This window comes from Mauremys reevesii, linkage group 3 (assembly GCF_016161935.1).
Source record: "Mauremys reevesii isolate NIE-2019 linkage group 3, ASM1616193v1, whole genome shotgun sequence".
Lineage (NCBI taxonomy): Eukaryota > Metazoa > Chordata > Testudines > Geoemydidae > Mauremys > Mauremys reevesii.
Window position 1 is genome coordinate 86,242,051 of NC_052625.1, and position 26,686 is coordinate 86,268,736.

At 41.1% G+C, this 26,686-nt stretch overlaps 1 protein-coding gene across 2 annotated transcripts in view; it reads right to left on the reverse strand.

The window, feature by feature from the left end:
• CEP43 (centrosomal protein 43) overlaps positions 1-24,723 on the reverse strand; it is a 52,002-nt gene extending 27,279 nt beyond the window's left edge. The window contains exons 1-6 of one of the 2 annotated variants that reach the window (XM_039532529.1): positions 24,411-24,723; positions 15,487-15,540; positions 13,164-13,218; positions 12,342-12,430; positions 8,809-8,943; positions 1,880-1,960 (exon numbers count right to left, since the gene is read on the reverse strand). In XM_039532529.1, coding sequence (XP_039388463.1) covers positions 1,880-1,960; positions 8,809-8,943; positions 12,342-12,430; positions 13,164-13,218; positions 15,487-15,540; positions 24,411-24,491 — 495 coding nt within the window. In that variant the 5' untranslated portion in view covers positions 24,492-24,723. The remainder of the gene's footprint in view (positions 1-1,879; positions 1,961-8,808; positions 8,944-12,341; positions 12,431-13,163; positions 13,219-15,486; positions 15,541-24,410) is intronic. The other variant, XM_039532530.1, reaches the window with a different exon arrangement.
• Between the last annotated feature and the right edge of the window lie 1,963 nt (positions 24,724-26,686).

A 26,686-nucleotide genomic window follows, 5' to 3' on the forward strand; every position in this document is an offset into this window, starting at 1 on the left:
TTTTTGTTTACTAGGCTACAATGCATTACAAGACAAACTGGCACTTCCAATAAGCACAGACTTTCCTAATGCTCTTCTATAATTTCCACTCTCTGAAACAAAAGAAATGAATGAAAAATTCCAAAGCAGCCACTCGTTACTAGTTTTCTTGATTTTTTTCTTGCTATGCACTCTGACATTTCAAACTTTTTTTTGAATGTTGTAATATGCCTTCAGTTGTAATGTGCTTTATTCAGATATACTTTTTTTTTTTTAATTTAAGTGGCAGCTGAAGCCATTTATATAAGATGTGAATAATTATATTAGTGGAATGAGTTCTGAAAACAAGTTTTCCCTATTAAACTGAATAAGTATGCTGTTGCTTTAAAAGAAGTGTACTTGCTCAAAGGTAGTTTGCTGGGATGACTTCTGGCCTAATACAGATACATGTGTTAATGAAAGTTAAAACTCATCAGTACACTTTTGCTCTGTTCCACATAGTGACAGCCAGAAAACATTCAGTGATGTATAGTTTATGCCAATTTTAATGTTTTGATAATTGAAATAAATTACCAATTTTAAAGCAAGATCTATGCAGTAAAAATATAGCTAGTATATAACCAAGCATCAGTTAAGTGATTCAAGTTGGAGAAACATATGGTGATAATCTTAAGTAATATTTGGGGAAACTATTAATTGAAACAGCTGTTAAATCAAGATGATGGGAATTCAGCAGGGTGTTCCAATTAAGCAGCTTCTACCATACGAGCTTTTCTGTCCCCTCCTTCATAACAAGCTGTACTATTCTATCCTATTTTATATAGAATTGCAGCAATTGGACTCTCCTTCCTTCATCACAAGAATTTTCTTTTTAAAATTTAGTTTTATTTTTACATACAAAAAAATGAATCAAGTTTTTGTTGTTCTCTATTCTAAAGTATTTTTGGGAAGCAAGGGGGCGGTTAGAGACTAAGCTGTAAGTGATGTGTCATTCAGAACTGCTGATACAGGTATCAGAGGGAAAAAGGAAACAGTAGGACTTTAAAACTACTGCTGGAATGCACCACTTAATGTACTCCACATCCACATTCCAATTCCCCAAAACTGGAGTAAAATGGGAAGCAACAAAACTAGTTTCAGTTTTTACTCATCTAAAATAAAAATTAAAAAGGGAAACCTTGTTATTGAGGAGGAAGTGAAGTGGACTAACCTTGGACGAGTACAAGTGTCCAGAGTAGTCTTTTTTTGTTTTGAATAGAAAATGCACAGGGTCACTTCGTTAACACAGTTGAACACATCAGTGTTTATCTCATGATGTGATATCATCACTTGTTGTGACAATTAGCCCCTCACCTTGTGCCGAACACATTTAAGACATGGCTAGAACTTGCCATGACACCAAATTTTCTGTACTGCTTATCTAACAGCATGCTGCAACACATCCTATGACAATCTTCACAACATTTTACATTAAAACAGTATGCAGAAAGTTGTTAATATTGCAACTAACTAAAATACTTTCAGACTGAGCACCTTCAGATTAAGCATACAGCTTCATGTCTGAAAGATGGATGATTAGCACCAAGCAAAGACCATTTAAGAGCTTGATTATACATCTCCCAAGTAAGGCACTACTGATAAATTAAATCAAATGACCAATATTTCAACTTCCACTGTCACTACACAAGGATTTACATAGCTCTTCTATATTTCAAAATGTTTGGAAAAGAAAGACCAGAGCCTCAATCAGCTGAGTATGATGGCCAAAAGATTCCTGCTAAATGAATCAGTCAGCACTTCTACAATAATAGTCTTTTACATTAAAAAAACAAAACCTCTTTTTAATGAACTTAAACAAAAATTGTTACATTTAGCATTTCCTTTTATGTTGCTAACTTACCTTACTTGATATTGGATGTGTATTTGATCTTCCATCAGGTGATTTTGGTGAAGAACGCATGTCAGACAGAACTGGAGCAACCTAAACCAAAGTTGTACAAAGAAACAACATACTTAAGATTCTATAACACTGTCAGAATGCCAAATGATGACAAAAAAAGGGTGCAAAACTCTTTGCCCCTTCACTACATACAAATTGTGACATTGTGCAGCCACTTTAGCAATTCTAAGCCAGAACTATTTTCAAATTAAGTTTTCTTCTGGCTAATTTATTAGTGTGTATTTAAACACATTCTTGGTGTAAGTGAAACAGCTGAATGCACTACTTCTGAAAGTCTAGTAAACATTCTTTCGTTTAAATGACTATCCTGACCAGGAATGATAATAAATGCTATTACCTGGATTTCATTCTCTCTCCTTACAGGGCAGACCCCGTTAAATTTGGTGATCTATATCTAACTTCACTATATTCATCTCAGTGAATATTTTGTAATACAAATGCTTCAGTTTTCTTTTAAAAATACTTCTGATGAAAAAGACGACAGGTTTAAGCAGAAAAACAATATTTCAGATTAACAGATCGTACGGATTTTCATTACAATTAGGAATGTGCCAAAAGTTAACTAAACACTAGCCAGAGAGACAAGGTGGGTGAGGTAATATCTTTTATACTGCACATAGTACACCGCATAAACACTAACCAGTCAAGTGTTTGACTGAAGCTAAATTAGCCCTGGTCTACACTATGAGTTCAGGTCGAATTTAGCTGCGTTACATCGATTTAACCCTACACTCGTCCACACGACAAAGCCGTTTAAATAGTTTAAAAGCAAGCGTGTTTAATTATTAATTTGCCCTGGCATTTGCAGCTAGTACTGCTACTGGAAAAGTTTGTTAACATGTCTGGGGATGGAGCAGAAATCCTCCAAGGACATCTCCATAAAGCTCTCCTGGATATACTGCAAAAGCCTTTGCAAAAGGTTTCTGGGGCAGGCAGCCTTATTCCATCCTCCATGGTAGGACACTTTACCATGCCAGGCCAGTAGCACATAGTCTGGAATCATTGCATAACACAGCATATGGTCCCGGTGTTTGCTGGCATTCAAACAACATCCATTCTTTCTCTCTCTGTGTTATCCTCAGGAGAGTGATATCACTCATGGTCACCTGCTTGAAATAGGGTGATTTTATTAAGGGGACATTCAGAGGTGCCAGTGCCTGCTGGGCTGTTTGCCTGTGGCTGAACAGAAATGTTCCCCGCTGTTAGCCACGCGGTGGGTGGAGGGGTGAAGCGATCATCCCAGAGAATTGGGTGTGAGAGGGGGTTAATTGGGTTTGTGCTGCATGTTACCCCGAAAACCACAGCCTCTCCTTTTAAATTGCCAACCCATTTTAAATAAAGAGTCTACCCATTGTTCTCTAAAATGTGTCTTTTTAAGTACCACACTCCCTCTTTTTTCCCCTCCACCAGTTGCAAATGTTTCAATGCTCACAATATCTTCTCCTTCCCAGAGGCTAGTGAAGATTAGAAGGGGAAAAAACACACTCGCGATGAAATGTTCTCTGAGCTCATGTAGGCCTTGCACACTGAAAGAGCCCAGCAGAATGCTTGGAGGCAGACAATGTCAGAATCCAGGAAAGCACAATATGAACGCGAGGACAGGTGGCGGGCTGAAGATGATAGGTGGCATCAGCTTGGTGACAGAAGGCAAGAGGCAATGCTGAGGCTACTGGAGGAACAAATTGATATGCTCCGGCGTATGGTTGAGATTCAGGAAAGGCAGTATGAGCAAAGACCACCGCTACAGCACCTGTGTAACCAACCACCCTCGTCCCCAAGTTCCATAGCCTCCTCACCCAGATGCCCAAGAAAGCAGTGGGGGGCCCTCTGGGCACCCAACCACTCCACCCCAGAGGACTGCCCAAGCAACAGAAAGCTGGCATTCAATAAGTTTTAAAGTGCAGTGTGGCCGTGTCCTCCTCCCACATCCCCTCCCAGGCTACCTTGGCAGTTATCCCCCTATTTGTGTGATGAATTAAAAAAGAATGCATGAATATGAAGCAACAATCACTTTATTGCCTCTGCAAGTGGTGATCAAAGGGGGGAGGGGAAGGTGGTTAGCTTACAGGGAAGTAGAGAGAACCGAGGGGAGGGGTTATCAAGGAGAAACAAACAGAACTTTCACACTGTAGCCTGGCCAGTCACAAAACTGGTTTTCAAAGCTTCTTTGATGCGCACCGCACCCTCCTGTACTCTTCTAACCGCCCTGGTGTCTGGCTGCACATAATCAGCGGCCAGGCGATTTGCCTCAACCTCCCACCCCACCATAAACGTCGCCCCCTTACTCTCACAGAGATTCTGGAGGGCACAGAAAGCAGTAATAACAATGGGAATATTGGTTTCGCTGAGGTCTAGAGTCAGTAAACTGTGCCAGTGTGCTTTTAAACGTCCAGAGGCACATTCTACCACCATTCTGCAGTTGAACAGCTCCTGACTACTGTCCAGGCTGCGTGTGTATGGCTTCATGAGCCATGGCAGTAAGGGGTAGGCTGGATCCTCAAGGAGAACCATAGGCATTTCAACATCCCCAATGGTTATTTTTTGGTCTGGGAAGAAAGTCCCTTGCAGCAGCTTTTGAAACAGACCAGAGTTCCTGAAGGTGTGAGTGTCATGTACCTTTCCCGGCCATCCCACGTTGATGTTGGTGAAACGTCCCTTGTGATCCACCAGTGCTTGCAGCACCACTGAAAAGTACCCCCTTGCGGTTTATGTACTCATTGCCTTGATGCTCTGGTGCCAAGATAGGGATATGGGTTCTGTCTATCGCCCCAACACAGTTAGGGAATCCCATTGCAACAAAGCCATCCACTATGACCTGCACATTTCCCAGAGTCACTACCCTTGATAGCAGCAGCTCTTTGACTGCATTGGATCACAGCAGCCCCCACAGTAGATTTGCCCACTCCGAATTGATGCCCCTCTGACCCGTAGCTGTCTGGCGTTGCAAGTTTCCACAGGGCTATTGCCACTCACTTGTGAACTGTGAGGGCTGCTCTCATCTTGGTATTCTTGCGCTTCAGGGCAGGGGAAAGCAAGTCACAAAGTTCCATGAAAGTGCCCCAACTCATGCGAAAGTTTCACAGCCACTGGGAATCGTCCCAGACATGCAACACTGTGCGATTCCACCAGTCTGTGCTTGTTTCCCGGGCCCAGAATCAGTGTTCCACGGCATGAACCTTCCCCATTAACACCATGATGTCCACATTGCCGGGGCCCGTACTCTGAGAGAAGTCTGTGTCCATGTCCTCATCACCGTGCTGCCGTTGCCTCCTCGCCTGGTTTTGCTTTTGCAGGTTCTGCATAAACTGCAGGATAATGCATGTGGTGTTTACAGTGCTCATAACTGTGGCGATCTGAGCGGGTTTCCATGCTTGCCATGCTATGGCGTCTGCACTGAAAAAAGGCGCGAAACGATTGTCTGCCATTGCTCTGACGGAAGGAGGGGCGACTTGGCTTACAGGGAATTAAAATCAACAAAGGGAGTGGGTTTGCATCAAGGAGAAACACACACAACTGTCACACAGAATGGCCCCCTCAAGGATTGAACTCAAAACCCTGGGTTTAGTAGGCCAATGCTCAAACCACTGAGCTATCCCTCCCCCCACCATTCAGGGAGGGAGGGTGGAGCAAATGAATACACAACAAATCTGGTCTCTTTTTTGTTTTGATCCACTCCATTTCTCTTTTATACATCTTAGGCTGGCAGATGACAGTACAGTATGACTGCTAGCCAGCCTCGTCTCCTAGCTGCTCGCCAGAAAACGGTGCAGTACAACTGCAGGCAGGACTGAATATCCATGAGATGAAACTTAAAAAGAGAATGACCTGGAGTCACTCCCATTTATGTCCAGGTGCCCCTGACAGACCTCACCGAGGTCTGCCAGGAGCACCCATGTCTGCCCAGGTGCCCCGACTGACCTCACCGAGATCGGCTAAAAGAGCACCCAGGAGACGACAACAAGGATACCAGTCGTAATGCACCGTCTGCTGCCAAAAGGCAATGAGCTGCTGCTGTGTAGCAATGCAGTGCCATGTCTGCCAGCACCCAGGAGACGTATGGTGACAGTGAGCTGAGTGGGCTCCATGCTTGCCATGGTATGGCATCTGCATGGGTAACCCAGGAAATAAGGCTCGAAATGATTGTCTGCTATTGCTTTCATGGGGGGCGGGGGAGAAAGCTGACAACATGTACCCAGAACCACCCACAAAAATGTTTTTGACCCGTCAGACATTAGGAGCTCAACCCAGAATTCCAATGGGCACGGAGACTGTGGGAACTGTGGGATAGCTACCACAGTGCCTTGGTACTATGGATGCACTCCACCGAGTTAATGGCCTTAATGGTCTTGGAGTGGGGACACACAGTCGACTGCATAAAATTGATTTATAAAAGAATTGACTTCTATAAATTCGACCTAATTTCATAGTGTAGACATACCCTTAGAAACCAAGTAGTAAATACCTTATTAGTCTACATCTCACACTGTTTGTTTGTTGATTGCATCAGAATCAAAAAAATCAGAATTCATCATTGCATCCTCTTAAAACATGTTGAATACTTTTCTTATTATAGTAAATTGCTGTTAACATAACACTTTATGATGAAGCACAGTAGATAGAACACTTCTGATTAAGCAGTTGTACAGAATCTCATTCCATTCCTAATTGTAATGGAAAGCTGTTCTCATTTTCTATAAAGACATTCTAGTAATTAAATCTATTTTGAAAAAAAAAATTGTAAAAAGAACTAAAGCTATGTCTACACTGTGTACTATACAGTAGCACAGTGGTGCCGCTATAGTGGTGTGGCTGTAAGTTACGCAGTGTAGCCATTCCTTGTTGGCATGAGAGCTCTCTTTCCAACAAAATAAAACCATTCCCCAAAGGCTTTGTTGGCAGGAGAGCATCTCCCACCGACAAAGCACTGTCCACATTGGTGCTTTTCATTGGTAAAACTTTTGTCTGTCGGGAGTGTTTAACACCTCTGACCAAAATATCTTTAGTTTATGCTAGTGACAGGGTTAAGTTACATATTCAGATTTTCCTATCCCAGCTTGTATACATGTTTCTTGACTTTAAAAATACAGGCTGAAAAAGATGAATTAAATAAGGAGTCTCTCCAGACAACAAGCACATGGAAACCCACAGCTTGTGGGATTGCTGAATTCGTTTCTGATTGAGCGATGATACTAGGAAGGCAGTTGTGACGCTGAAGTGTCTTACATGAACCAACTGTAAGAAAGGAAGCAGCAACTGATGCCACACGGAGCCTAGAGAAAGGAGCAGAGATTCCTATAGAACTTCCCTATAACTTACACTTAGCTACAATCAGGTCTAGCCCCGAAGGAGGTGGGAGAAGTTAGAACTGGCAATGCTGTAGCTGTTTTGTAAAGGACGCAGTATTTCTTAATATATATTCAAATATAAATGCTTAATGAGTTATCTCAAAAGCAGAACATAATTTAGACCAAATGTAACTCAATTAAGATAGACCTGAAGTTCAAGTTTGGCAAGACAGAGGACTTTGTTCTCTTGGTTGGAGGCCATGCAAAAGTTGCACTTCGTAAGAATTTACCATATAGAAGGCAGGTTTCTAAAAATATTTAGTGTTTTATTTTGTTCCTTTGGACTACTGTTTACAGTAAAATGGACATCTGTGCTTACATATAACCCAATACACCAGTGAGCATAGTATTTAAGTGCCATGTATCGTAGGTGTATATACCATAAAAAGCATTGAGAATTTTAAGTTTGCACAGTTAAAAACTCAAAGATCAGGAAATGAAAGAGCTATAACTGCATATGCTACTGCCACAGCCTGCTTCAGCTGTGTCTCCACTGCAGACATTTGTAAAGCAACAGCATGATCTTCACCACATATTTACAAAGCACTGTTGCTTTGATACAGCTTCCAGAATGGAATCCTGTTTCAGACTCTCTGTTCTCCATTTCTTTGGAAAAGATTTCTCAAGCAAACTCTTGTAGCCCTTTTATTTCCACTCCCCTAAAAACATTAGTTTCTTTTGGAATGGTTCCTTATTCTCAGTTCACTAATTTTTTTTGTACAAAGTTTCTCGCTAATTGCTACCACCTCTTATAAACTAAAATATCGTTTATGTATTTGATGATTAAAAAGCCTCTTCACAGGTCTGATCCTGCTCCTATTGAAGACAATGGCAAAACTCACACTGGGTTCAATGGAGCAGGATCAAGCCATATATTCGTAGATTGGTAAAATAAAAATAAAAGAAAAATCCACACTGCTGGCATTGGCCTTGCTGTTACTCATTGCAGCTTTATCCATTTTTCTTCTTCTTTTGGGACATCTCTCAAGCTACTTACTCCCCAAGAGTGAGAACCGTGCACAGATGGCATCTTGCTAAATAAAGATAAAAATACTTACATGCAATTTGTCTTCTCTGAAGATACAACCTTGCAGGGCTCTCACTGACTTCCACTCAGAAGTGAAGATATTTATGGATGTGTCTCAATTTTTATAATTTGTTTTCTTTTTTAATCTGAGGTATACTCTTGCTTGTGTGTTCATTTTGTATTGGTTTATCATGAAAACTGCAACCAAAGGAACTGTCTGGAACATTTAGATGGTGATATTTATAGGTGTCAAGAAATGGCAAATGATTACCAGTAGCGGGCCTGCCCATTCTATCTACTACTGCCCTCAAGGGTCAAAATACCCTAAGAGCTAAGACCCAGGAATGAAAGTCCTGAAGGTGGAAACTCTCTCTTAAGATACTATTTCCATACAAAGTTTCCAACAGTTCATCCCTAAGACAAGACAAGCAGTTTATAAACTACATAAATATGTAAATTGTAAAAAAAAAGGTGTAATGCATTTTAACAATACTTACTTCTCCACCACTGGAACCTTTTTTCTGCTGACATCTTCTGACTACTTCCAACAATAAGGGGCCACCTACAGTACCTTCTGCTTCTATAATTCCTAAATCTCGGGCTAAATTCTCTCGCCCTTCAAGCCCATTTAGCTGGAAAAAAGTTAAGATATAATCTTAAACTCAAATGAAAGTGGTAAACTTTTAGGAGTTAGCACAGCAATCATTTGACCATCCAATCAAGATTTCCCAGTTGCAATCATGTACATATCAGGACTAGCTGACACTAAACAGCAACTTTATTTTATACCACATTATAGAACTTACAAAAACAAAAACGAATATTCCATGTCACTTAACACATAATTAAGATTAAAATAATTTTATATTCAAGTTATTTTAGTCTATTACCTTTTAAAACTGGGTCATACCATACTTCAACCAATGATTCTGCAACAAGCTCAGCACAAATGGACCACGGCCTCCATGCAGGGTTTCAGTGACTTCAATGGAACTGTGCAAGCACATGGCTTCACCTATGTGGAGCAGTATGCAGAATCAAAGCCTTAATTTCCAGCCTCTATGGGTCCAAAGAAATCCGATTTTAACTAACGACCCAGATGAAAATTTGTCCTATTTTTTCCAAATTCCTTTGTTCTCAACATCAGCAACAAGATTATAGAATAGCTTGTAAATCAGTTCAATAAAAAATGAACAAAGGTAGCTCTAAATTCAACTTTTACACATGTAGCTGAGAGACAAAAATGTGATAGTATGGTTTGTCCAAGTTTCACTGACATGAGTACAGAATGACTACAAATGGCATCCTTCGTCTTTAATTCTTAAGGTGACTTAATGGGAGCTGTAGCCCTCTTTTCAAAAATACAGGGAAATCAAACACTAAATTTTACTTGCGATGTAGACATCATCTCATTCAAAACAGACTAAAATCGCCAACATATTTCACATAGGCAACTTGATGAGCCATCACAACTATATAATCATTTAGTCCGTAAAGGCCTGGCTTTACTCAAATCAAAGACCTTGAGCTGAAAACATCTGTACAACCCTCTAATCCTCTGAATTACTCAATCCCATTAAATTAGGGGTCTACTACTATAGAAATAACTGCACAAAATGTATTACTTCACTCTAGGATCATATAAGAGAGTGTGCTGTGAGGAAACAAAATCAATAGCAAATACTATAAATAAATTATGGAAAGTTACTGAAAGATAAACAGATTTCAAAAGAGATTATAATCTGAAAAATGACTATAAATGTGCCATTGTGGAATTCTATATTTATTTTATTTCAATACAGCTCCTTATCAAATATGCTCATTTTACAAACAAAGATTCCCATCTTTACCACACCCCAAAAATGCCAGTCCCACAATCTCAATTTGGATTTTGAGACTCAAGCTGGGTCTTTTTCTTTTCATTAATCAATAGAAAACTATGCTTTTCCTTAAGTTTGCAGAGGTATAACTGATTGCATCTTAGTAAAAAAAACAAAAAAAACGAACAACTGTTGATAACACACAACAAAGAGAACTCAGCCTGCATTCTCAGCTATGTTGGTTCTGTAGGGCTAACAGAAGCAGTGTAGTAACAGCATTTTTGGCTACTGAACTCAGCAGATGTGACTCTAGAGACAGCAAGGGAGAAATCAGTTAGTAGGAAGTGCCATTTTCAGAACAGACCTTCATGTTATGTAATGAATAGGGAATACTTGAAATATTTCTCAGGTACATAAGCTCCTCTTAATCAGAGCTGATTCTGAAGACACATGGAGCTGAGGACATTTAGCACAGCATGGGAGTCTAGGTGGTTTTAGGATTAAGTCAGTTGCCGAAGATTTTTCTGAATTTTCTTCTGTGAAACAGGGCAAAAGTCCTTCCACTAGGATTTAATATGAATCACCAGTTTTTAATCTGTTTATCTAGACTGAATTAACAAATGCCTTATATCTAGCCACTTTTTAAAATGGATATGAAATCAATATTTCATTCACGTGAAAAAAATCATTCTTGCTCAAATTCAAGCTTAAATAACTAGTTTAGCAATTATTCTAGAAAACTAAACTGAAAAGTGATCAATAAGAATAAAAACTTTGTGAAGGAATAAACGTTTGTTTTAAAACAGATGGAAAATATTTTCAATTAGAAATAATCGATGTCATATATAGGTATTTTATAATTGAAAAAGTGTTTAGAAGACATAGCTAAATATAGTACTACTTTAAAAAAAAAAAAGCCATTTTCAGTCTCTTCCTCTTGTAACAGAATTGTAGGCCAACACCACAAGCACATAACCTTGTTGCTTATTGTGTTGTTTGGCTCACTTGCATACAATCACTTATTTTTCCTCCAGTTTCTCTTACAGCAGAACCACTTTCTGACATTATAGAGTGAGTTATTTTACTCTCAATTCAGTATTGCTGCATTGATAGTGTGGAAGCAGGGAAAGAAAGAGAGGGTTTAAATGCAGCCATTTAAGTGTCAGAGACAAAGTAACTGTTCTGTCAAGTCTTAGCCTAATATCAAGAGACCTGCAGAAGCAGGGCTCACATCAGAAGCGAGTGGAAAAAAGCAGAATAGTCAGTGTGATCTAGCCTTGAGATAACGATGTTTGAGAAGAGAAAGTGAGAAAATACTGGAATAGATAGCAAATAGCCTAAATAAAATGCTGATGTTTTTAATTAATGCATGTCACAAACAGGTATAAATGCTTGTGTGATTTTGCTTGTACTTTGGAGAAACTGAGGCAGGGATGCTCTCTGTCAGCTGTGTTCTTCCCTTGCAATTGCATGTCCTGATTAAAGCTGTCTCTGATTTTGTTGCTTCCAACCTGAGAGTGGAGTTCATTTCTTCCACAATAGAGACATAAAATTTGGCACACAGGCCAAAGGAACATCATTATTTGATTAATAGAACCCTTGACTATTATGAGCACAGATAGCTCCACAGACAAAACTAATTTATTTAAAAATGACAGAGGGAGAAAATAATTGATGAAGCACTTATGCTTTTAGCAGAGTCAACTTTAAAAAAACCCAACAACCTATGAATAATCAATTACATAAGCATCCTTTTTCTGTACTTGTGACAGTCTTTGGCTTGGGTTAGTGTAGGGATGCATGTACACATTACTAAATTCCAGCTGATATTCAGGGCCACCCAGACGGGGGGTAGGGGCGGGAGGAGAGGGCAAGTGGGGGGTGGGGGGGTCCTTCCGCTCCGGGACCCGCCACCAAAGTGCCGGGTCTTTGGTAGCAATTCGGCGGCGGCCCCCCGCCGTGGGTCTTTGGGGCACTTTGGTGGCGGGAGGATCCCCCCCTTTGCCGCCGAATTACTGCCGAAGCGGGGGCCCCCCCGCTGCCGAAGACTCCAGGTCCCCTGAATCCTCTGGGCGGCCCTACTGATATTTAGCATATAAATTTGAGTAACTTGCATAGACCAAAACCAAATCCAATAAAGCTTCTGCATTTGTTCATTTCAGATTCTAACAGTCAAGTTAGCATATGATTAAAAACAGTATCTTCCTTACTGTGCTTGATTCAGGCTGAAAAACAGCCAATGTAAAGTCAAGATTGAAAAACTGAAGAAATTCTGCAACAAGACCAGCAACCAAGCGACCTAAAAAGAAAAAGGAAAAAAAAATCATTTGGCACATCAAACAGAATTAAATTCTCTTATATTAAGGACCTGATTTTTAAGAGATCCTCAATCTGGTCTCCTCTGTCCACCATAATTCTGCAGGCCTGGTTTAGGTATTTAACTACCTAATCCTCAATCCAAATCAGGAAGACATTTAAATTAAACCAGAACTGTTGGAGCAAAACTCAAGGCTCCTTCTAAAATTCATGCCCCATTTAATCTTTTAAAAAAATAAATAAAATAAAAAACTAGCTCAAAGACTTCTTAATCTTGGTGCCTGTCCCACACACACTTTTAATGCTGTAGCTCTACAATCTACTTTCATATTACAGCTTCAGGTTGCTGTTTCTGCTGTGTTAAAAAGGCTCAACTGAATTATTGTAAATCAACAAATGACAAAACAATGGAAAAAAAATTCCTCGGCAGTTAATTCAAATACCTACAGAAATCAGTCCTCTCAACTGAGACTATGGCAATAACAGAATATTAGCTTTAAAAACTCTGGACTCAATCTTAACTTCAGCATGTGCAATGGTAATTTTGATATTTATCTAATGGGAGCAGGACTGGCTTCTACCTTTACTGCAAATCTGTTTATGACCAAAATCAGGATCATATTGCAAAACAAGAGCAAATGGATTTAGCTTGATTTTCTTCAAAATATTTGTCATATCTGAGGAATGTATAAGTTAATGAACAGGGAAGAGCTTACCATCTTTTGTACTTAGAAACTTTTTCAAGCTTTCATTTACCAGGGGTGTTTTGTTCTGTTGAAAGATGAAAAATCAAGGACAATAAATAAGGATTTCCCTGTACTGCAAAGAAATTTAACACCTCATCAAGAGTTCTGGGCATACAGGCCTCACAGCTTAAACAATCCACTTTACCAAATAAAATGTACTTTTAGACTAAGTGTACTAGTAGTAATTAGAAAAGCAGCACATTTAGATAGCCATAATTAAGGCTGTCTTGATATTTCTGTTACAAACCCCAGGGGATTATAGTTTGGCTATAGGAACATTATTATAAGGTAGGAATAGTTCAGCAGGTTACAGATTTTTATGTTTTTCCATACAGTTAAAAAAATTACAAGTTAAGCTGTTGAGCAAAACAACTACTGAAAAATAGAAGTTTGCCAATTTTATTTTGTAGGGCTGTCGCTTAATCGCAGTTAACTGGACGCATTAATGCAAAAAAAAATTAATTGCGATTAATCAGTTTTAATCGCACTGTTAATAAAATCCAATTGAAATTCAATATTTTTGAATTTTTTCCTACATTTTCAAATTTATTGATTTCAATTACAACAGAATACAAAGTGTACACTGATCACTTTATATTTTTATTACAAATATTTGCACTGTAAAAATGATAAACAAAAGAAACAGTATTTTTCATTTCACCTCATACAAGTACTGTAGTGCAATCTCTTTATCATGAAAGTTAAACTTACGAACGTAAAATTATGTACAAAAAATAAAACAATGTAAAACTTTAGAGCCTACAAGTGCACTCAGCCAATCGCTCAGACAAACCAGTTTGTTTACATTTACAGAAGATAATTCTGCCCTCTTCCTATTTACAATGTCAACAGAAAGTGAGACCAGGCATTGGCATGGGACTTTTGTAATCAGTATACATGCCAGATATTATGAAGGGGCATACAAACATCTAGTGTTGTTTAACAGTATGATTAATCACGCAATTAGTTTTTTTAAATTGCTTGACAGCCCTACTATTTTGCACTTGCTCTGTTTTTTAAAATAGAATTTGCAGATTCTTCAGGAAAATATGGACTAAACTATTAGTTAACATGGGATTACTAAACAATTTTATTTTCTATTTTTTGCAATACCTTCCTGCAAGTGTCTAAGTGCTAATTTCCCCTACTAGATCTGTTCTATTTAACTTACATTTTAAAATCAAGGAGAAATTAACTTGCAGTTTTTGGTTTGAAAAATCACTATACAATTTAGATAATGCCAAATTCTAAACCAAGATCACCAGCATACCAAAATATCACTGTTCATGAATCAGTCTAATAATGATGTCTGTGCTATTGCTGCAGAGTCACCAGAAGCACAAAAAGCACAGAAATTTGCAAATGAGAAATATGTTTTCTTAAACTTTACATTGATAATTCAGAGGCTCTCATTTTAAATGTACGCTTATACATGAGTAAACTGATAAAGTTCCTTTAGAATATTTTTTTAAAAATGCAGAAGTACTCTTGGCAACTGCATGCATTAATTAATTTTTCATAATGTGCTTTTTGAAAGTACTTCCATCTTTTACATTTCAGAAGTCTTATGATCGAATATGATATAATATCAATAAGAAGCATTTTAAAAGAATTTCTGAACACACTTGATGGACTGGAGTATCTTTTTTAGATGTTTGTAGTGTTGTTGCAGTCGTGTTGGTCCCAGGATATGACAGAGATAAGGTGGGTGAGCTAGTATCTTTTATTGGGCTAACTTCCGCTGGTGGAAGAGACAAGAGTTCTTCTTCAAGGACCTCTGAAGCTAAAAAGCTTGTCTCTTCCAGCAACAAAAGCTAGTCCAATAAAACATATTACCTCGTCCACTTTGTCTCTTTCCTATCCTCTTAAGAGTCATTCTGGACAACTGGATAACATGCTATTTGAAAACTAGCCAAGATCAATATTTACCCAAGAGAGCTAACCGATTGTGAATGAGATGTTATGAATTTAACCAGATCTTATAAAAAGGAAAAAATAGATGAGATAGATAGTTTTTTATATTTTTCAGTGAATAAACTCCAACACTTCGTATCACTGTTGTGACCCAAACATCTAAAGAACTAGAAAATTTTTTGAGTAAAATCTTGATATTTCTGTTGTCATATTTAAAGCCTGATCCTGTTACCACTGAAATCAGTAAGGATCTAAGGTTATCAACATACTTTTGGCAAAGTGACAAAAAACAAACTTTTTATTTGTATTTTTGTACTTTTTATTGCATTAAGAGTTTACTGAAAGCTGAAGTAGAAATTACATTATTTTATCTCCTTACCTCTACTTTTTCTTGCTCTTCAAGTGCCAAAAATACAGCTGCTCGTAGTTCTGCCTATCAAATTAAAAAAGAAACCGTATTTTTGCTGTCACTATTTTCTCCCCACAATTCGAATATAAGAAGCAACAAGTAGCCTGCCAGGTATTTGTTTAGACTGACCCCAGCTTCTTCCGGAGGTACTTGTATTGAATTTAATACCCCTAAAGGTCATCATTTTATTAAACTAAAGCTATATGCAATGTGGCTTCGGGCTGGGAAAGAAGAGTTTTCACAATCTAAAAAAAAACAAAAACAAAGGGAAGAAACAATAGGAATGTGAACTACAGTAGAACCGCAGAGTTATGAGCACCTTGGGAACGGAGGTTGTTCGTAACTCTAAAAGGTTTGTAACGCTAAACAAAATATTGTGGTAGTTCTTTCAAAAGTTTACAACTGAACATTGACTTAATACAGCTTTGAAATGTTAATATGCAGAAGAAAAATGCTGTTGTTCATAACTCTGAGGTTCCACTGTACATGGCCTATTAGGTCATTTCTACCGTCAGGGTGGGATTTTTTTTTCTTTAAACACTGCCTAGGGGGACTGGGCACCTAATTCCTATTAATTTTGAATACAAGTTGGACATTTAAGTCCCTTACATGTCTTTGAAATGCCCACATTTAATAAACATTTCTATGACAAGGAAATGTACACAAACAACATACTCAAAGATTAAGAAAATGTTAATAGTAAGATATAGACATTTCTGCAGTGTCTGGTCAGGAGACATGCAACAGAATCTAAACTCACGAATCTGAGCAGTATTCAAGGTATAAAACGATCTCTATAAAATGAGTATAGCTTTATTTTTTTTGGATTCATTTTCATTCATTCATCGATTTTTCTTCTTGAATATTCAAATTTAAGTCTTGCATAAATACTTCCTTATGTTTGACTTTCCCTACATCCCTCATACAATATTCCAAGGTACAGCATTTTGGTCTATCCTTGCATTTGTTGAAGGTTCATTAAAGGTATGTATGTTTGTTTTTTTTCATCCATTTAGATGGTGAACTACCTGCTAGGTGCAAAGGTTGCAAATCTCTCAAGTTATCTAGGGAGATATGTGCAGTGCTGGGAGGAGCTGGTGGTCATAGTACATGTAGGTACCAATGACATAGGGAAAGGTAGGAGAGAGGTCATGGAGGCCAAATGTGGGCTGGTAGGTAAGAGATTGAAGTCCAGGACCTGCATGACAGCATTTTCTGAAATGCTTCCAGTTCCCTGTGCAGGGCCAGTTAGTCAGATACGCAGGGTCCGAGTGCATGGATGAGACAATAGTGTATGGAGGAGGGTTTAGGTTTATTACAAACTGGGGGACCCTTTGGGAATGGAGGAGCCTATACAGGAAAGATGGGCTCCACTTAAACCAAAACAGAACAAGACTGCAGACACATAAAATTAAAAAGGTTGTAGAGTTTTTTAAATAAGGGCTGGGGGAAAGCAAACAGCTGTGGAGGAGCACACAGTTCAGACACAGACATCCCTTAGGGGAGCATCTATTAATGGGAAGTCTATATTCTAGTAAGGAGGACAGGCTAGAAATTGATAAAGCCAGGAATCAAAGAGAAAACAGTCAAATGAAAGAGAGTTCCATTCAATTACATCAGATCATGGCAGACACCTAAAAAGTGACAAACTTAATAAGTGTTTGTATACAAATGGCAGAAGTCTAAATACTGAGATAGGTGAACTTGAGTGCCTGATATTAAATGAGCCATGTTTTCCCTCCAGAATGTCCTGAAAATCTTCAATGATACTGTGCTCTGTTTGGAAAATGAGAGTATGACAGCATGTGAAGTGTATGCCATAATGAATACTCTGAGAATTAAACTTCAGCAATGGAAAAATGACAAATTCTTTGGCTCCAAAGTTGAAAATGCATTAATTGACATGCTGCCTGTTACTGCTACATGTCTCCAGAAAGATTTAATGAAATTTTACGATCCTATATTTGAAGAAATGGTTTGATTTTTCAACAACTGGCTACTTGTTCAATACCCAGTGCTTGAACATCAAAGTTAATAGGGTATTCGAATACAAGGATCTGTCTGCGGCCGTGACAGCTGTAAACCTTCAGAAAACAGTGATGATAGAGCTGATCAAGATCCACTCTATCATCAAAGACATCAATTCCAAGTTGGAACCTGGAAACTATTCAGGTGGGGAACTCTGGTGTCAAGTGCTGAGAAACAAGGACAGTAGCACTGAATTCCTGAACATGGCAAAGCTGGTGTCATACGTGCTCAGTATACCCATAAGCAATGCATACTCAGAGTGTGTATTTTCAATCATGAAAGGTGCATGGACTGATGTCCAGAATCGAAGCAGCATAGACTTGGTGCGGAGTGAAACCCTTGTCAAAATGAATTTCCGGATGAGTTGCAAGGACTTCTACAGCTTTGTGATTGCCCAGAAGCAAGTCATGACTATGGCAAAGTTATCCCAGAAATAGTAGACTTCTGGCATATCTGAGAGGTATGCAAATTGGAAAGTTGATTTATTGACTGAATAAAAAACCCGGCCCTTTACCCCTGTTTGTTTAGTATACAAATAAATCTGTATGTTTAAATATGTATTACGACTAAGTCTATAATTTAGACTCACTGATTCCAGACCTCTGTGACGTAGGTTGCTTCAGCTGTCAGTGGCTGAAGGCAGGACTGGGGGCCTCCCCTCTGCAACTGTGGCTGGAGCCAGAGCTAGAACTGGGACCCTTCGCTCCCCTGCCCTGCAACTGGATCTGACTTTGCAACCAGGATCCTGTGCCCCTGTCCTGCAGCTTCAGCCGGGGGCTGGAGCCAGAGCCCTATGCCCCTGGCCCCGTGGCTTCTACTGGGGGCTGGAGCTGGGGCCATGAGTCCTTGCTCTGTGGCTTGTGGTGCAGGCTGCAGAAGGGGCCGTACAACTCCTCTTGCAGCTTCCTAGGGCCATGTTCCCCCTCTCATGGCTCTGGTCGGGGCTGTGCACCTGTGTCTATCATCGTCGTCTCCCCCACCCTGCTCGCCCAATGTGTCCTGATATTTCACTCTTGCCATCTGGTCACCCTAGCCTCTGGTGACATCTCCTCCTGAGCCACATACAAAGTGATCCTCCAGTCCTATTAGAAAACCACATTACATCAATGAAAATAACTGTCCCTGCTAAGATCCTATCATAGTGATTAAGTTCATGTGCCACAAGCAGATCTGGCTCTCATGTCAGTAACAAAGTAGGAGATACCCACTCTACAAATAAAAAGAAGGGAACACTTGAAATCAGCTCAAGCACAAGTTTTAAATTTAAAATATGAACAATTATTTCTTAAAAATACTCATTTACTTCAAAGAAGCTAAAAAATGCTAAAAGTATAGTTAACATTATTTATAATGGTACCTAGACAGTCATTCCAGTTTAATGAACAAGCTGTCCTCCTGAAATGAAGCTGCTTCTGTAACAATACGTGTAAGAGGGATGGGAAGGCTGGAGATTATACCTTGTGAGACTAAATAGTACAAAATGTGCTGAGTATTTCAGGCAATTAGTAATTAATAGACATTATAAAATGTGCTTTATAATAAATGGATGGTATGACAGATACGATCTTTTCTGCAATATCCTTGGGAGAGTTTATTAAGTTTAAGTACATTTGAGGTCCACTGTTTTAAATGGTCTGGGCCAGGACTGTACATAACCACTCCCCTAGACGGGAGACAGGATGTGAACCTTGTGAAGTGTTATGAACTTTAAAGGACTACACTGAACAATGTGCCAGACAAGAATGGACTTCTGGGACAAACATTGTCAAGTGGTTTGCCTGAAGAAATCTCTAGGTGGAAGTGAATGCAAATTCCCCACCTCCAGTTATGCAAACTACTCCCTGAGGAGACAACCACCGTCTGCTGATTACCTGTTCCCGGAGTCTCAAGATCAAAAGTTCAAACTGTATAAAGAAAAGACCAACTTATTAATGAGTGTGCTAGCTCAAACTATTACTAAACTATAACCACAGAAAAAACCCTTGGTTAAGTTTGAAGGACTGACTCCTACCAGAGTTCTTTTTGGGTTTTGTGGGGAGTGATCTTTGATAAGCTTGGTAGCATGGGTGTAGATTCTTTTATTGTTTTTAATATATTTGCTCTGTAATGCCTCTGCTTTAAGAATAAGTGTGCTTCTTAGAAAGAGCTGTGTGGTAACTTGTGACTACTGGCAATCACAGCTATTTATAGCCTTCAAAGAGAAATACTAGTGCAGATGCTGGCCTGTTTGGGCAGTCTGGCTTGTTAGTGATGTCACAGGAAACTATGGCAGGAAAAACCCTGGTCAAGAGGGAGAGACGCACAGATCTCTACCCAAGAGAGGTCATGACTGATTAGCCTGGGTCCTCGAGTTGGTGCTCTTCATGGACCATGGAGGGGAATATAGGTGCAGTTGCCCTGAACGGTGACAGAAGGAGCTATGGAAACTAATAAGTTCTTTAAAATAAAGAATCAACTTTATAACATCTTAATTAATATAAATTTTATTCTTTTTTTAACCCTCTGTTGTGGCAAACCTGATAACTACCCAACAGAAACAGTTTTTAAGATGAACTTATCCGTTAGCTTTATGCTATCAGAGGAGTCTTGCTCTCCTATTGCTATGACCAAGAGGTGTTGTGAGTGCTGCAAACCCCATGTCACTAGTGACATTTCACCCAACTAAAGGAGCATAAAATTATTTTGAACAAACCATATCCAGTCAGAAAAAAGTGATTGTAAAGCAGGATATGAGGGACGGGGAAGGGAAAGAGTAGAAGCCTTCCTTTTTCATATGAAGACTGTCTCCCTGAAAGAAGAAAAGAAAAGAAAAAGCACAAGCTCTTCGGAACCAAATCTTCTTTTGTGTTTGTACAGCACACACCACATTGTCAGTTTTAGTGGAAACAAGTAATAAGAGTATGAATGTGAAGAACAGGCTTTTGTAGAAACATGTCACAAGAATACATGAAGTAACAGGAAGGAACACACACCTGGATAGTTTTTGAATATTAACTAATTTCATGCTCATGGATTATGAACACTAATATTATATATTTCAGTTTAAGAAGTGTGTATCAGCAAAACATTAACGGTTTTAGAAGGTAATAGACATTTTGCATTGTCAAGTTAAATAATTTACACAAATGCCAATGTGCACAAGATATTAATATAAAGAAAAGCCAAACCCGAGCAAACTACGTTTATTATTATTACAACCGCATACAAACTCCTGCAGGACAAGTTCCTTCACATGTCCCTGTATAAGGCCTAAAACTAACCAAATAGGTCTCGTATATTTTCCCCAGTTTTATCGCTGGTCACCTTTATAATACGTCTTCTATTGAATATATTCTATTTTAACTAGAGTCTTTCCACATTCGTCTCTTATGAGAAGTTCACACTCTCTCTACTTCGTCTGCATCAGAGTCACATTCATACCCTTTTTATAGTTTGCTCTCATTTATGTCTTACTGATCTCCACATGATACTGAACACACATCCTTCTATGCCTTACATTCTAGCTTTTACGCTCACCCATCCTTGGAAAGTAGACTGTTTAATTTTGAGGTATAAATACGCAATATCAGAGCATAGCTTGTTTTCCCTAACTTAGATATTATTATTTAAAAATAATAATAAAGTACTAACAGGTACACAATACTCAAGCAAGCAATACGTTGAGTATTATTACATTTAATGTACTGTAAGAAAAATTCCTTATGCATGATATAAACCAACTTGAAATGCAAATGCCTATCAAAATTGGTCAGATCAATAGAAGTAGCGCAACTCCCATAAATTACCACAACTACCTATCAAAAGTCTGTGCTTACCCTCATTCAGGCGGCTGCTACTACATGGCCATTTAGAATACTGTGTTTAAGATATGAAAACTGTCAATCTCAGGGAAGCACCAGGGCTTTGGAGCAGAACCTGGAGCAGCGGAGCTACAGGGTTTTGCCTGGAGCTAGAGCAGAGCCGGAGCACAGCTCCAAAGCCCTGGGAAGCATGGCATCAGTGGGAGCCACTAGCAAAAAAAAAAAAAAAAGAGCTATCAGCAGAAGCTACAGGAACCATTTACAAGTCTCTGTAGGGCACAGGGGCTAAGTGAGGAGTAGGATGTAAACTTCCAAGAGTCTCTCACTACTTTTATCTCAACCAGGGCCAGCTAAATTTAACCTTATCAGTTACTGCGAGTTTCTGTATTATAACTAGACTTGGCAGAGTTCAATTTTTTCAAATGATTTTGACCCATAAATCCAACATGTATTTTTAAACTTAATTTTTCAGTGTTTTTATCTATTTAATTTTCGCAGTTGCAGGAAGTTATGGGTGATCAGAGAATGACAGTAAACATCAAGATATAAAAACAAAGCTTTATTACCATTAAAACACAAACTGTCAATATCACGTGTCCGAACATAAAGTAAACATCCTAAAATTAAACTCTAAGAAGTTCTCAAGCAGCATTTTTCTTACTTCACCTAATTGTTAATTTCAAACATTGATAAAATATTTCTTTGTTGTTTGTTTATGTTGGTGAAATTAATGTTTACCAACATTTATTGATAAAAAACAAAACTGTCCAAGCCTAATTACAAATTGCAGGACATTAGACCGGAAGTATTTAAGCAAGGACAGACACGGGGGGACACACACACACACTTTACATAAGAAATTAAATTGAACTAGCAACTACTAGTAGTAACCATACTATAATCAACTGTATTTACATATGGTCTTATATATAGTGAGCACTTTTCATCTATGAATGAAATTTAAGAAAGGAAGCAAAAAATAGCACACTTATTTCAAACTACAGGGGACAGTAATGTTTCAATTGCAGAGTTTTGCTTAAAGTGTGGCACACATACCTGACCAAACCAAGCTGATCTTTAAAGTTAGTGACTTCCCTCTGTCATTATATACTTTTCAACTTCAGGTTTTTCTAATCCCCTTACATTTGCCCAAATAAATCCCTTGGTGCTAATTTTACACTCCAACTGGAAGAGTGACTAGATGGATAATCCAATAGGTTTACTGATAATCCAATAGGTTTACTGGTCCCAATTGAGGTGTATTGGTCTAAGCTGCTTGTCTGGACAGGAATCCCTAGAACCACAGCTTCGTATCCTGGCAAACACAGACCCAGTCTATGAGCCATTCAAAGGACTCCGTTACAACCAGGGGCGGCTCTAGGCACCAGCGGGCCAAGCGCCCGCTTGGGGCGGCATCCTGGGGAGGGCGTCATTTGGCTCCGGTTGAGCTCCCGCCGGCATGCCTGCGGCAGGTCCACCGGAGCCCGGGACGAGCGGACCTGCCGCAGTCATGCCTGCGGCGGGTCCCGTCTTCCAGCGGCTCCGGTTGAGCTCCCGCAGGCATGACTGCGGCAGGTCCGCTCGTCCGGGCTCCGGTGGACCTGCCGCAGGCATGCGGCGGGAGCTCCACGAGCAAATGCCGCCCTCCCAGGACGCCGGAGCCGCGGGAAGAGGGGACCCGCCGCGGGACTGGGGAAGGGCGGCGCAGCGCTCCGCGCTGCTTGGGGCAGCCTACTTTGTAGAGCCGCCCCTGGTTACAACGAGGCCAATCCTAAACCCAGTTACACATGGCTCTCCCTTGTCAGCATGCACAAGCCTTAACCATATTTGAGTCAGGCCCAAACAGTGCGGCTGTCCTCAGGATTTGCAAGGCTCCAGCTCAATTCAGACACACGGGTGCAGCCAAGAATAAAAGATACCCAGAAACAAACAAGGAATTCATCCTTTTGGCATTCTGGGAAACCTCACAGGTCTATTTTGAATGGGAATGTCAAAAGAATTAAAAGAAATTAATTACGTGACCCAAGAAGAAGCCAACATAACCTCATTTAAAGGAAATTTAAGGGTTAGCAACCAAAGAAAGGCTTACAGTTTATAATACGCAGTCACTAACCCTTATGCACATGAATGACCTTTAGTGGGTGCAAGCACGACTGCGAATAAAAGGGGTTGGCCAGCCTGTGTGCACAAGGAAGACATGGATAGCGAGACACCAGGATGACAACCCTGGGTGATGATAAGGATGAGGAGAATAATGACTGACATTCCAGGGACTCCCCCTGGGAGATGTGAGAGATGCTGGTCACACAGCTGAACCCTTTTTATCTGCTACTGTATTTTAGTATTTGTGGGATTGTTTATCTGCTCAGTGTTTCTTGTGTGCACCTAGATCTCCTAATACCAGCACTACTCCAGCAGCTGTAACCCTCCGGAGATCGATTCTTTTTTAACCAATACAAGCGAAAATCACTTGTAACCGGTAATCAATCACTTGTAACACTCGGTAATCAACACACGCATCCATCAATAAGGCTACACGGGTCAGGCCCACGGACATTCAGGAGGGGCCCTATTTGAACCGGGACGTTAGACGGCCTCTGCTTGCAGCATGGAAGGGCTTGGAGCGGGTTCCTTTGCTTGGGCTCTGCCAGGCGCGCCCTGGGCCCGGAGCTGCCACGCGAGCGTGGGGCGCAAACTCGCCCCCCAACGCAGCGAGCGCAGCGCCAGCGGGTGGGTCAGGGGCCGGGGCCAGGCCTGCGGCGCTCCCCGGGCGCGGAAGGTCCCGCAGGGCAGAGCTCTGCTCGCCAAGGGCGCCGTAGGCCAGACAAGTGCGGCGATCGCGTCCCGGACTCCCGGGGGCGGCGTTGGGCCTAGCAGCTCCCAGCGGGGGTAGGGGCGGCGCAGGAGGAAGCGAACCGAGTCCCCGGCCCCGCCTCCCCCTCATGGCGCGGGGCGGGCGGAGTGGCCGTTAGTACCGTTAGTGCAGTTGGCTCCGCCCGCTCCCCTCCCCCCCAACACACGCACGTGTCTCGCGCCCCAGGGGACAAACCCCTCCCCCGCCAATACCTTGATTTTATTGAGTACCCCGCTGCTCTCCAGCGTCTGCACCAGCAGGTCCCGCAGCTCCGTGTCCTCCTCCGCCGCCATCTTGTTTCTCCCTGACAACCGCCCAAACTATGTTAGCGGCGGGACGGGTCGCGCAGATTCGCCGCGGGGAAGAGAAGAGGCGCTAACGTCGGGACAGGGGGCAGGGGAGTGGACAAGCGGCCGTGCCGACTTACTGGCTACGCGAGAGGCGACGGGCCGGGACTGGATCGCTGCTCAGGGCCTGTCTCGGGCCCGGCGCGTGGAATGTGCGGGGGCCAACAGGCAGCGCCGCGATTGGCGGGCGGGCGGGCGCGGGAAGTTTAAAGGGAAGGGGCGGGGCTAGGCAGGGGCCTGGGCTGGGGAGCGGCGCTCGGCCCTGGAAGCGGGGAGTCGTGGGGGTCTCTAGAGCTGCTCAGGGGCCCGGATTGGCGGCGGCGGCTGCCCTGGGGTAACCGTGGGTGGAGAGCGCGGGGCCGGGGTGCAGCTGGGAAACCGGCTAATAACGGGAGGGGTGAGACAAAGGGCCACGACCCCGTCGTCGTTCCTGTCCAGGCTGTTCACGCTTAACGCTCCCCCCCGCAAATTATTTCCCCTGGCTGGGACCTATCCAAGGCCCCGCCCGGCCCTAGTGAAACTGCTGCCTCACCTGGTGCACATGAGTGATCCCCTCCCTCTTCATCACAGCGCCCAAGGAGGCACAGGCCCCATGGACCTCAAGGAAATCAGTGGGGCTTAAGCATCCCTGGAAATCCAGGGAAATTGTGCACGTGCCCGAAATTAACTAGGTGTTTAAGGGCTTTGCCGAATAGGGATGAATGTTGTGCTTAAAGTTAGGCACATGCTTAAAGAACCTTGCTGAAATGGAGCCTGGATGCTAAATCCATGCAAAGAGTGCTTCTTGGTGACCACGTCACACTTCTTTGCTCCTCGATTTACACCAACTGCATAGTTTAAATCACCATCTGAGTTTGACTCATAACAGCAAAATGGTGTAGAACAGTGGTTCTCAAAATTTTGTCATGGACTACTTGAAAATTGCTGAGGATCTCTGTGGACCACTTAATGATCTTTCCGAATGTTGTTTGTACTGTTTGCTAACTATTGTAAAGCACTTTGGATAAAAGTGCTATATGAAAAACCTTTACTAATAATTAACTTTTTTGTTCAACAAATAAAAGCACACAACTCGTATTTTAATATCAGTAGTCTTACCTTTCTAATGCAATGGATGTGCCCTCTCTCCCGTGCTGGGGCTGGGAAGGGGTGGGGCCGGTTCTCTCCCCTGGCACAGAGCTGAGGCTGGGAATGAGGGGGGTCTCTATCCTGCCACAGAGCTGAAGTTGGGAAGGAGGGCCATCTCTCCCTGGTAGCCACAGCCCTGGAACTGGGGAAAGTCACCTTTTTCTCTGGCTGTCGCAGCCTTGCATATCCCAAATTTCCCCTTACCCCAATTCCCCCTCCTTCCTACCTCCTATTCCCCCTAAGGCTGCTACCTCACCTTACATGTGTGTCATCTCCAGGGTCCAGGCACCTAGTTAGTCTTGTGTGCAGCCGCCTGGGTGTGCACCTTAGAGAGAACTATCCACAGACCACCTGAATGGAGCTCGTGGACCACTGGTGGTCCACAGACCACAGTTTGAGAACCTCTGGTATATGGTTCAGATAAGTACTTTATAGATTGCTATTTATTTACCTCAAAGAGATTTTGTGAGGATTAATTAATTAATGGTTATGCAGTGCCTTGAACATGTAAAGCATTACTAATGCCATAGACTAAGACATGCAAATGCTTTACAGTATGTAATTATTCTTTGCAGCATGTTTGTAAAGAAACCTTTGTATCCATTTGTAGTAAATTATAGCAATGAGGGGAAAGTTGTAGGAAGTTCAGGAGATGAAGCAACCCCAAATGAAATATGTAATTGAATTTTCTTATCTTTTAAAATTTCTAAAGTGGTTAACCATAAGATGCAGATACTGTACACTAGTATACACGTATTGTTGATTGGTATTTTGTTTCCAGAAACGTGCAATAGGTGGCACTAATGAGCTACATACTATTTTCCCTTGACACAATTCAAGGTTAAGATTATTTTAAAAAGAAATTTGAGAAGTCAGATTTTAGCAATGCCATGGCCTGTTTCACCATGTTAATATTTCTCTGTCCTTCCTGCTGCATGTATTGCTGAATGATTGAGCTCATACCTAGAGTGATGCAAAGAATGTAGTATTGCAGTCTAAAGTCCTGATCCTGA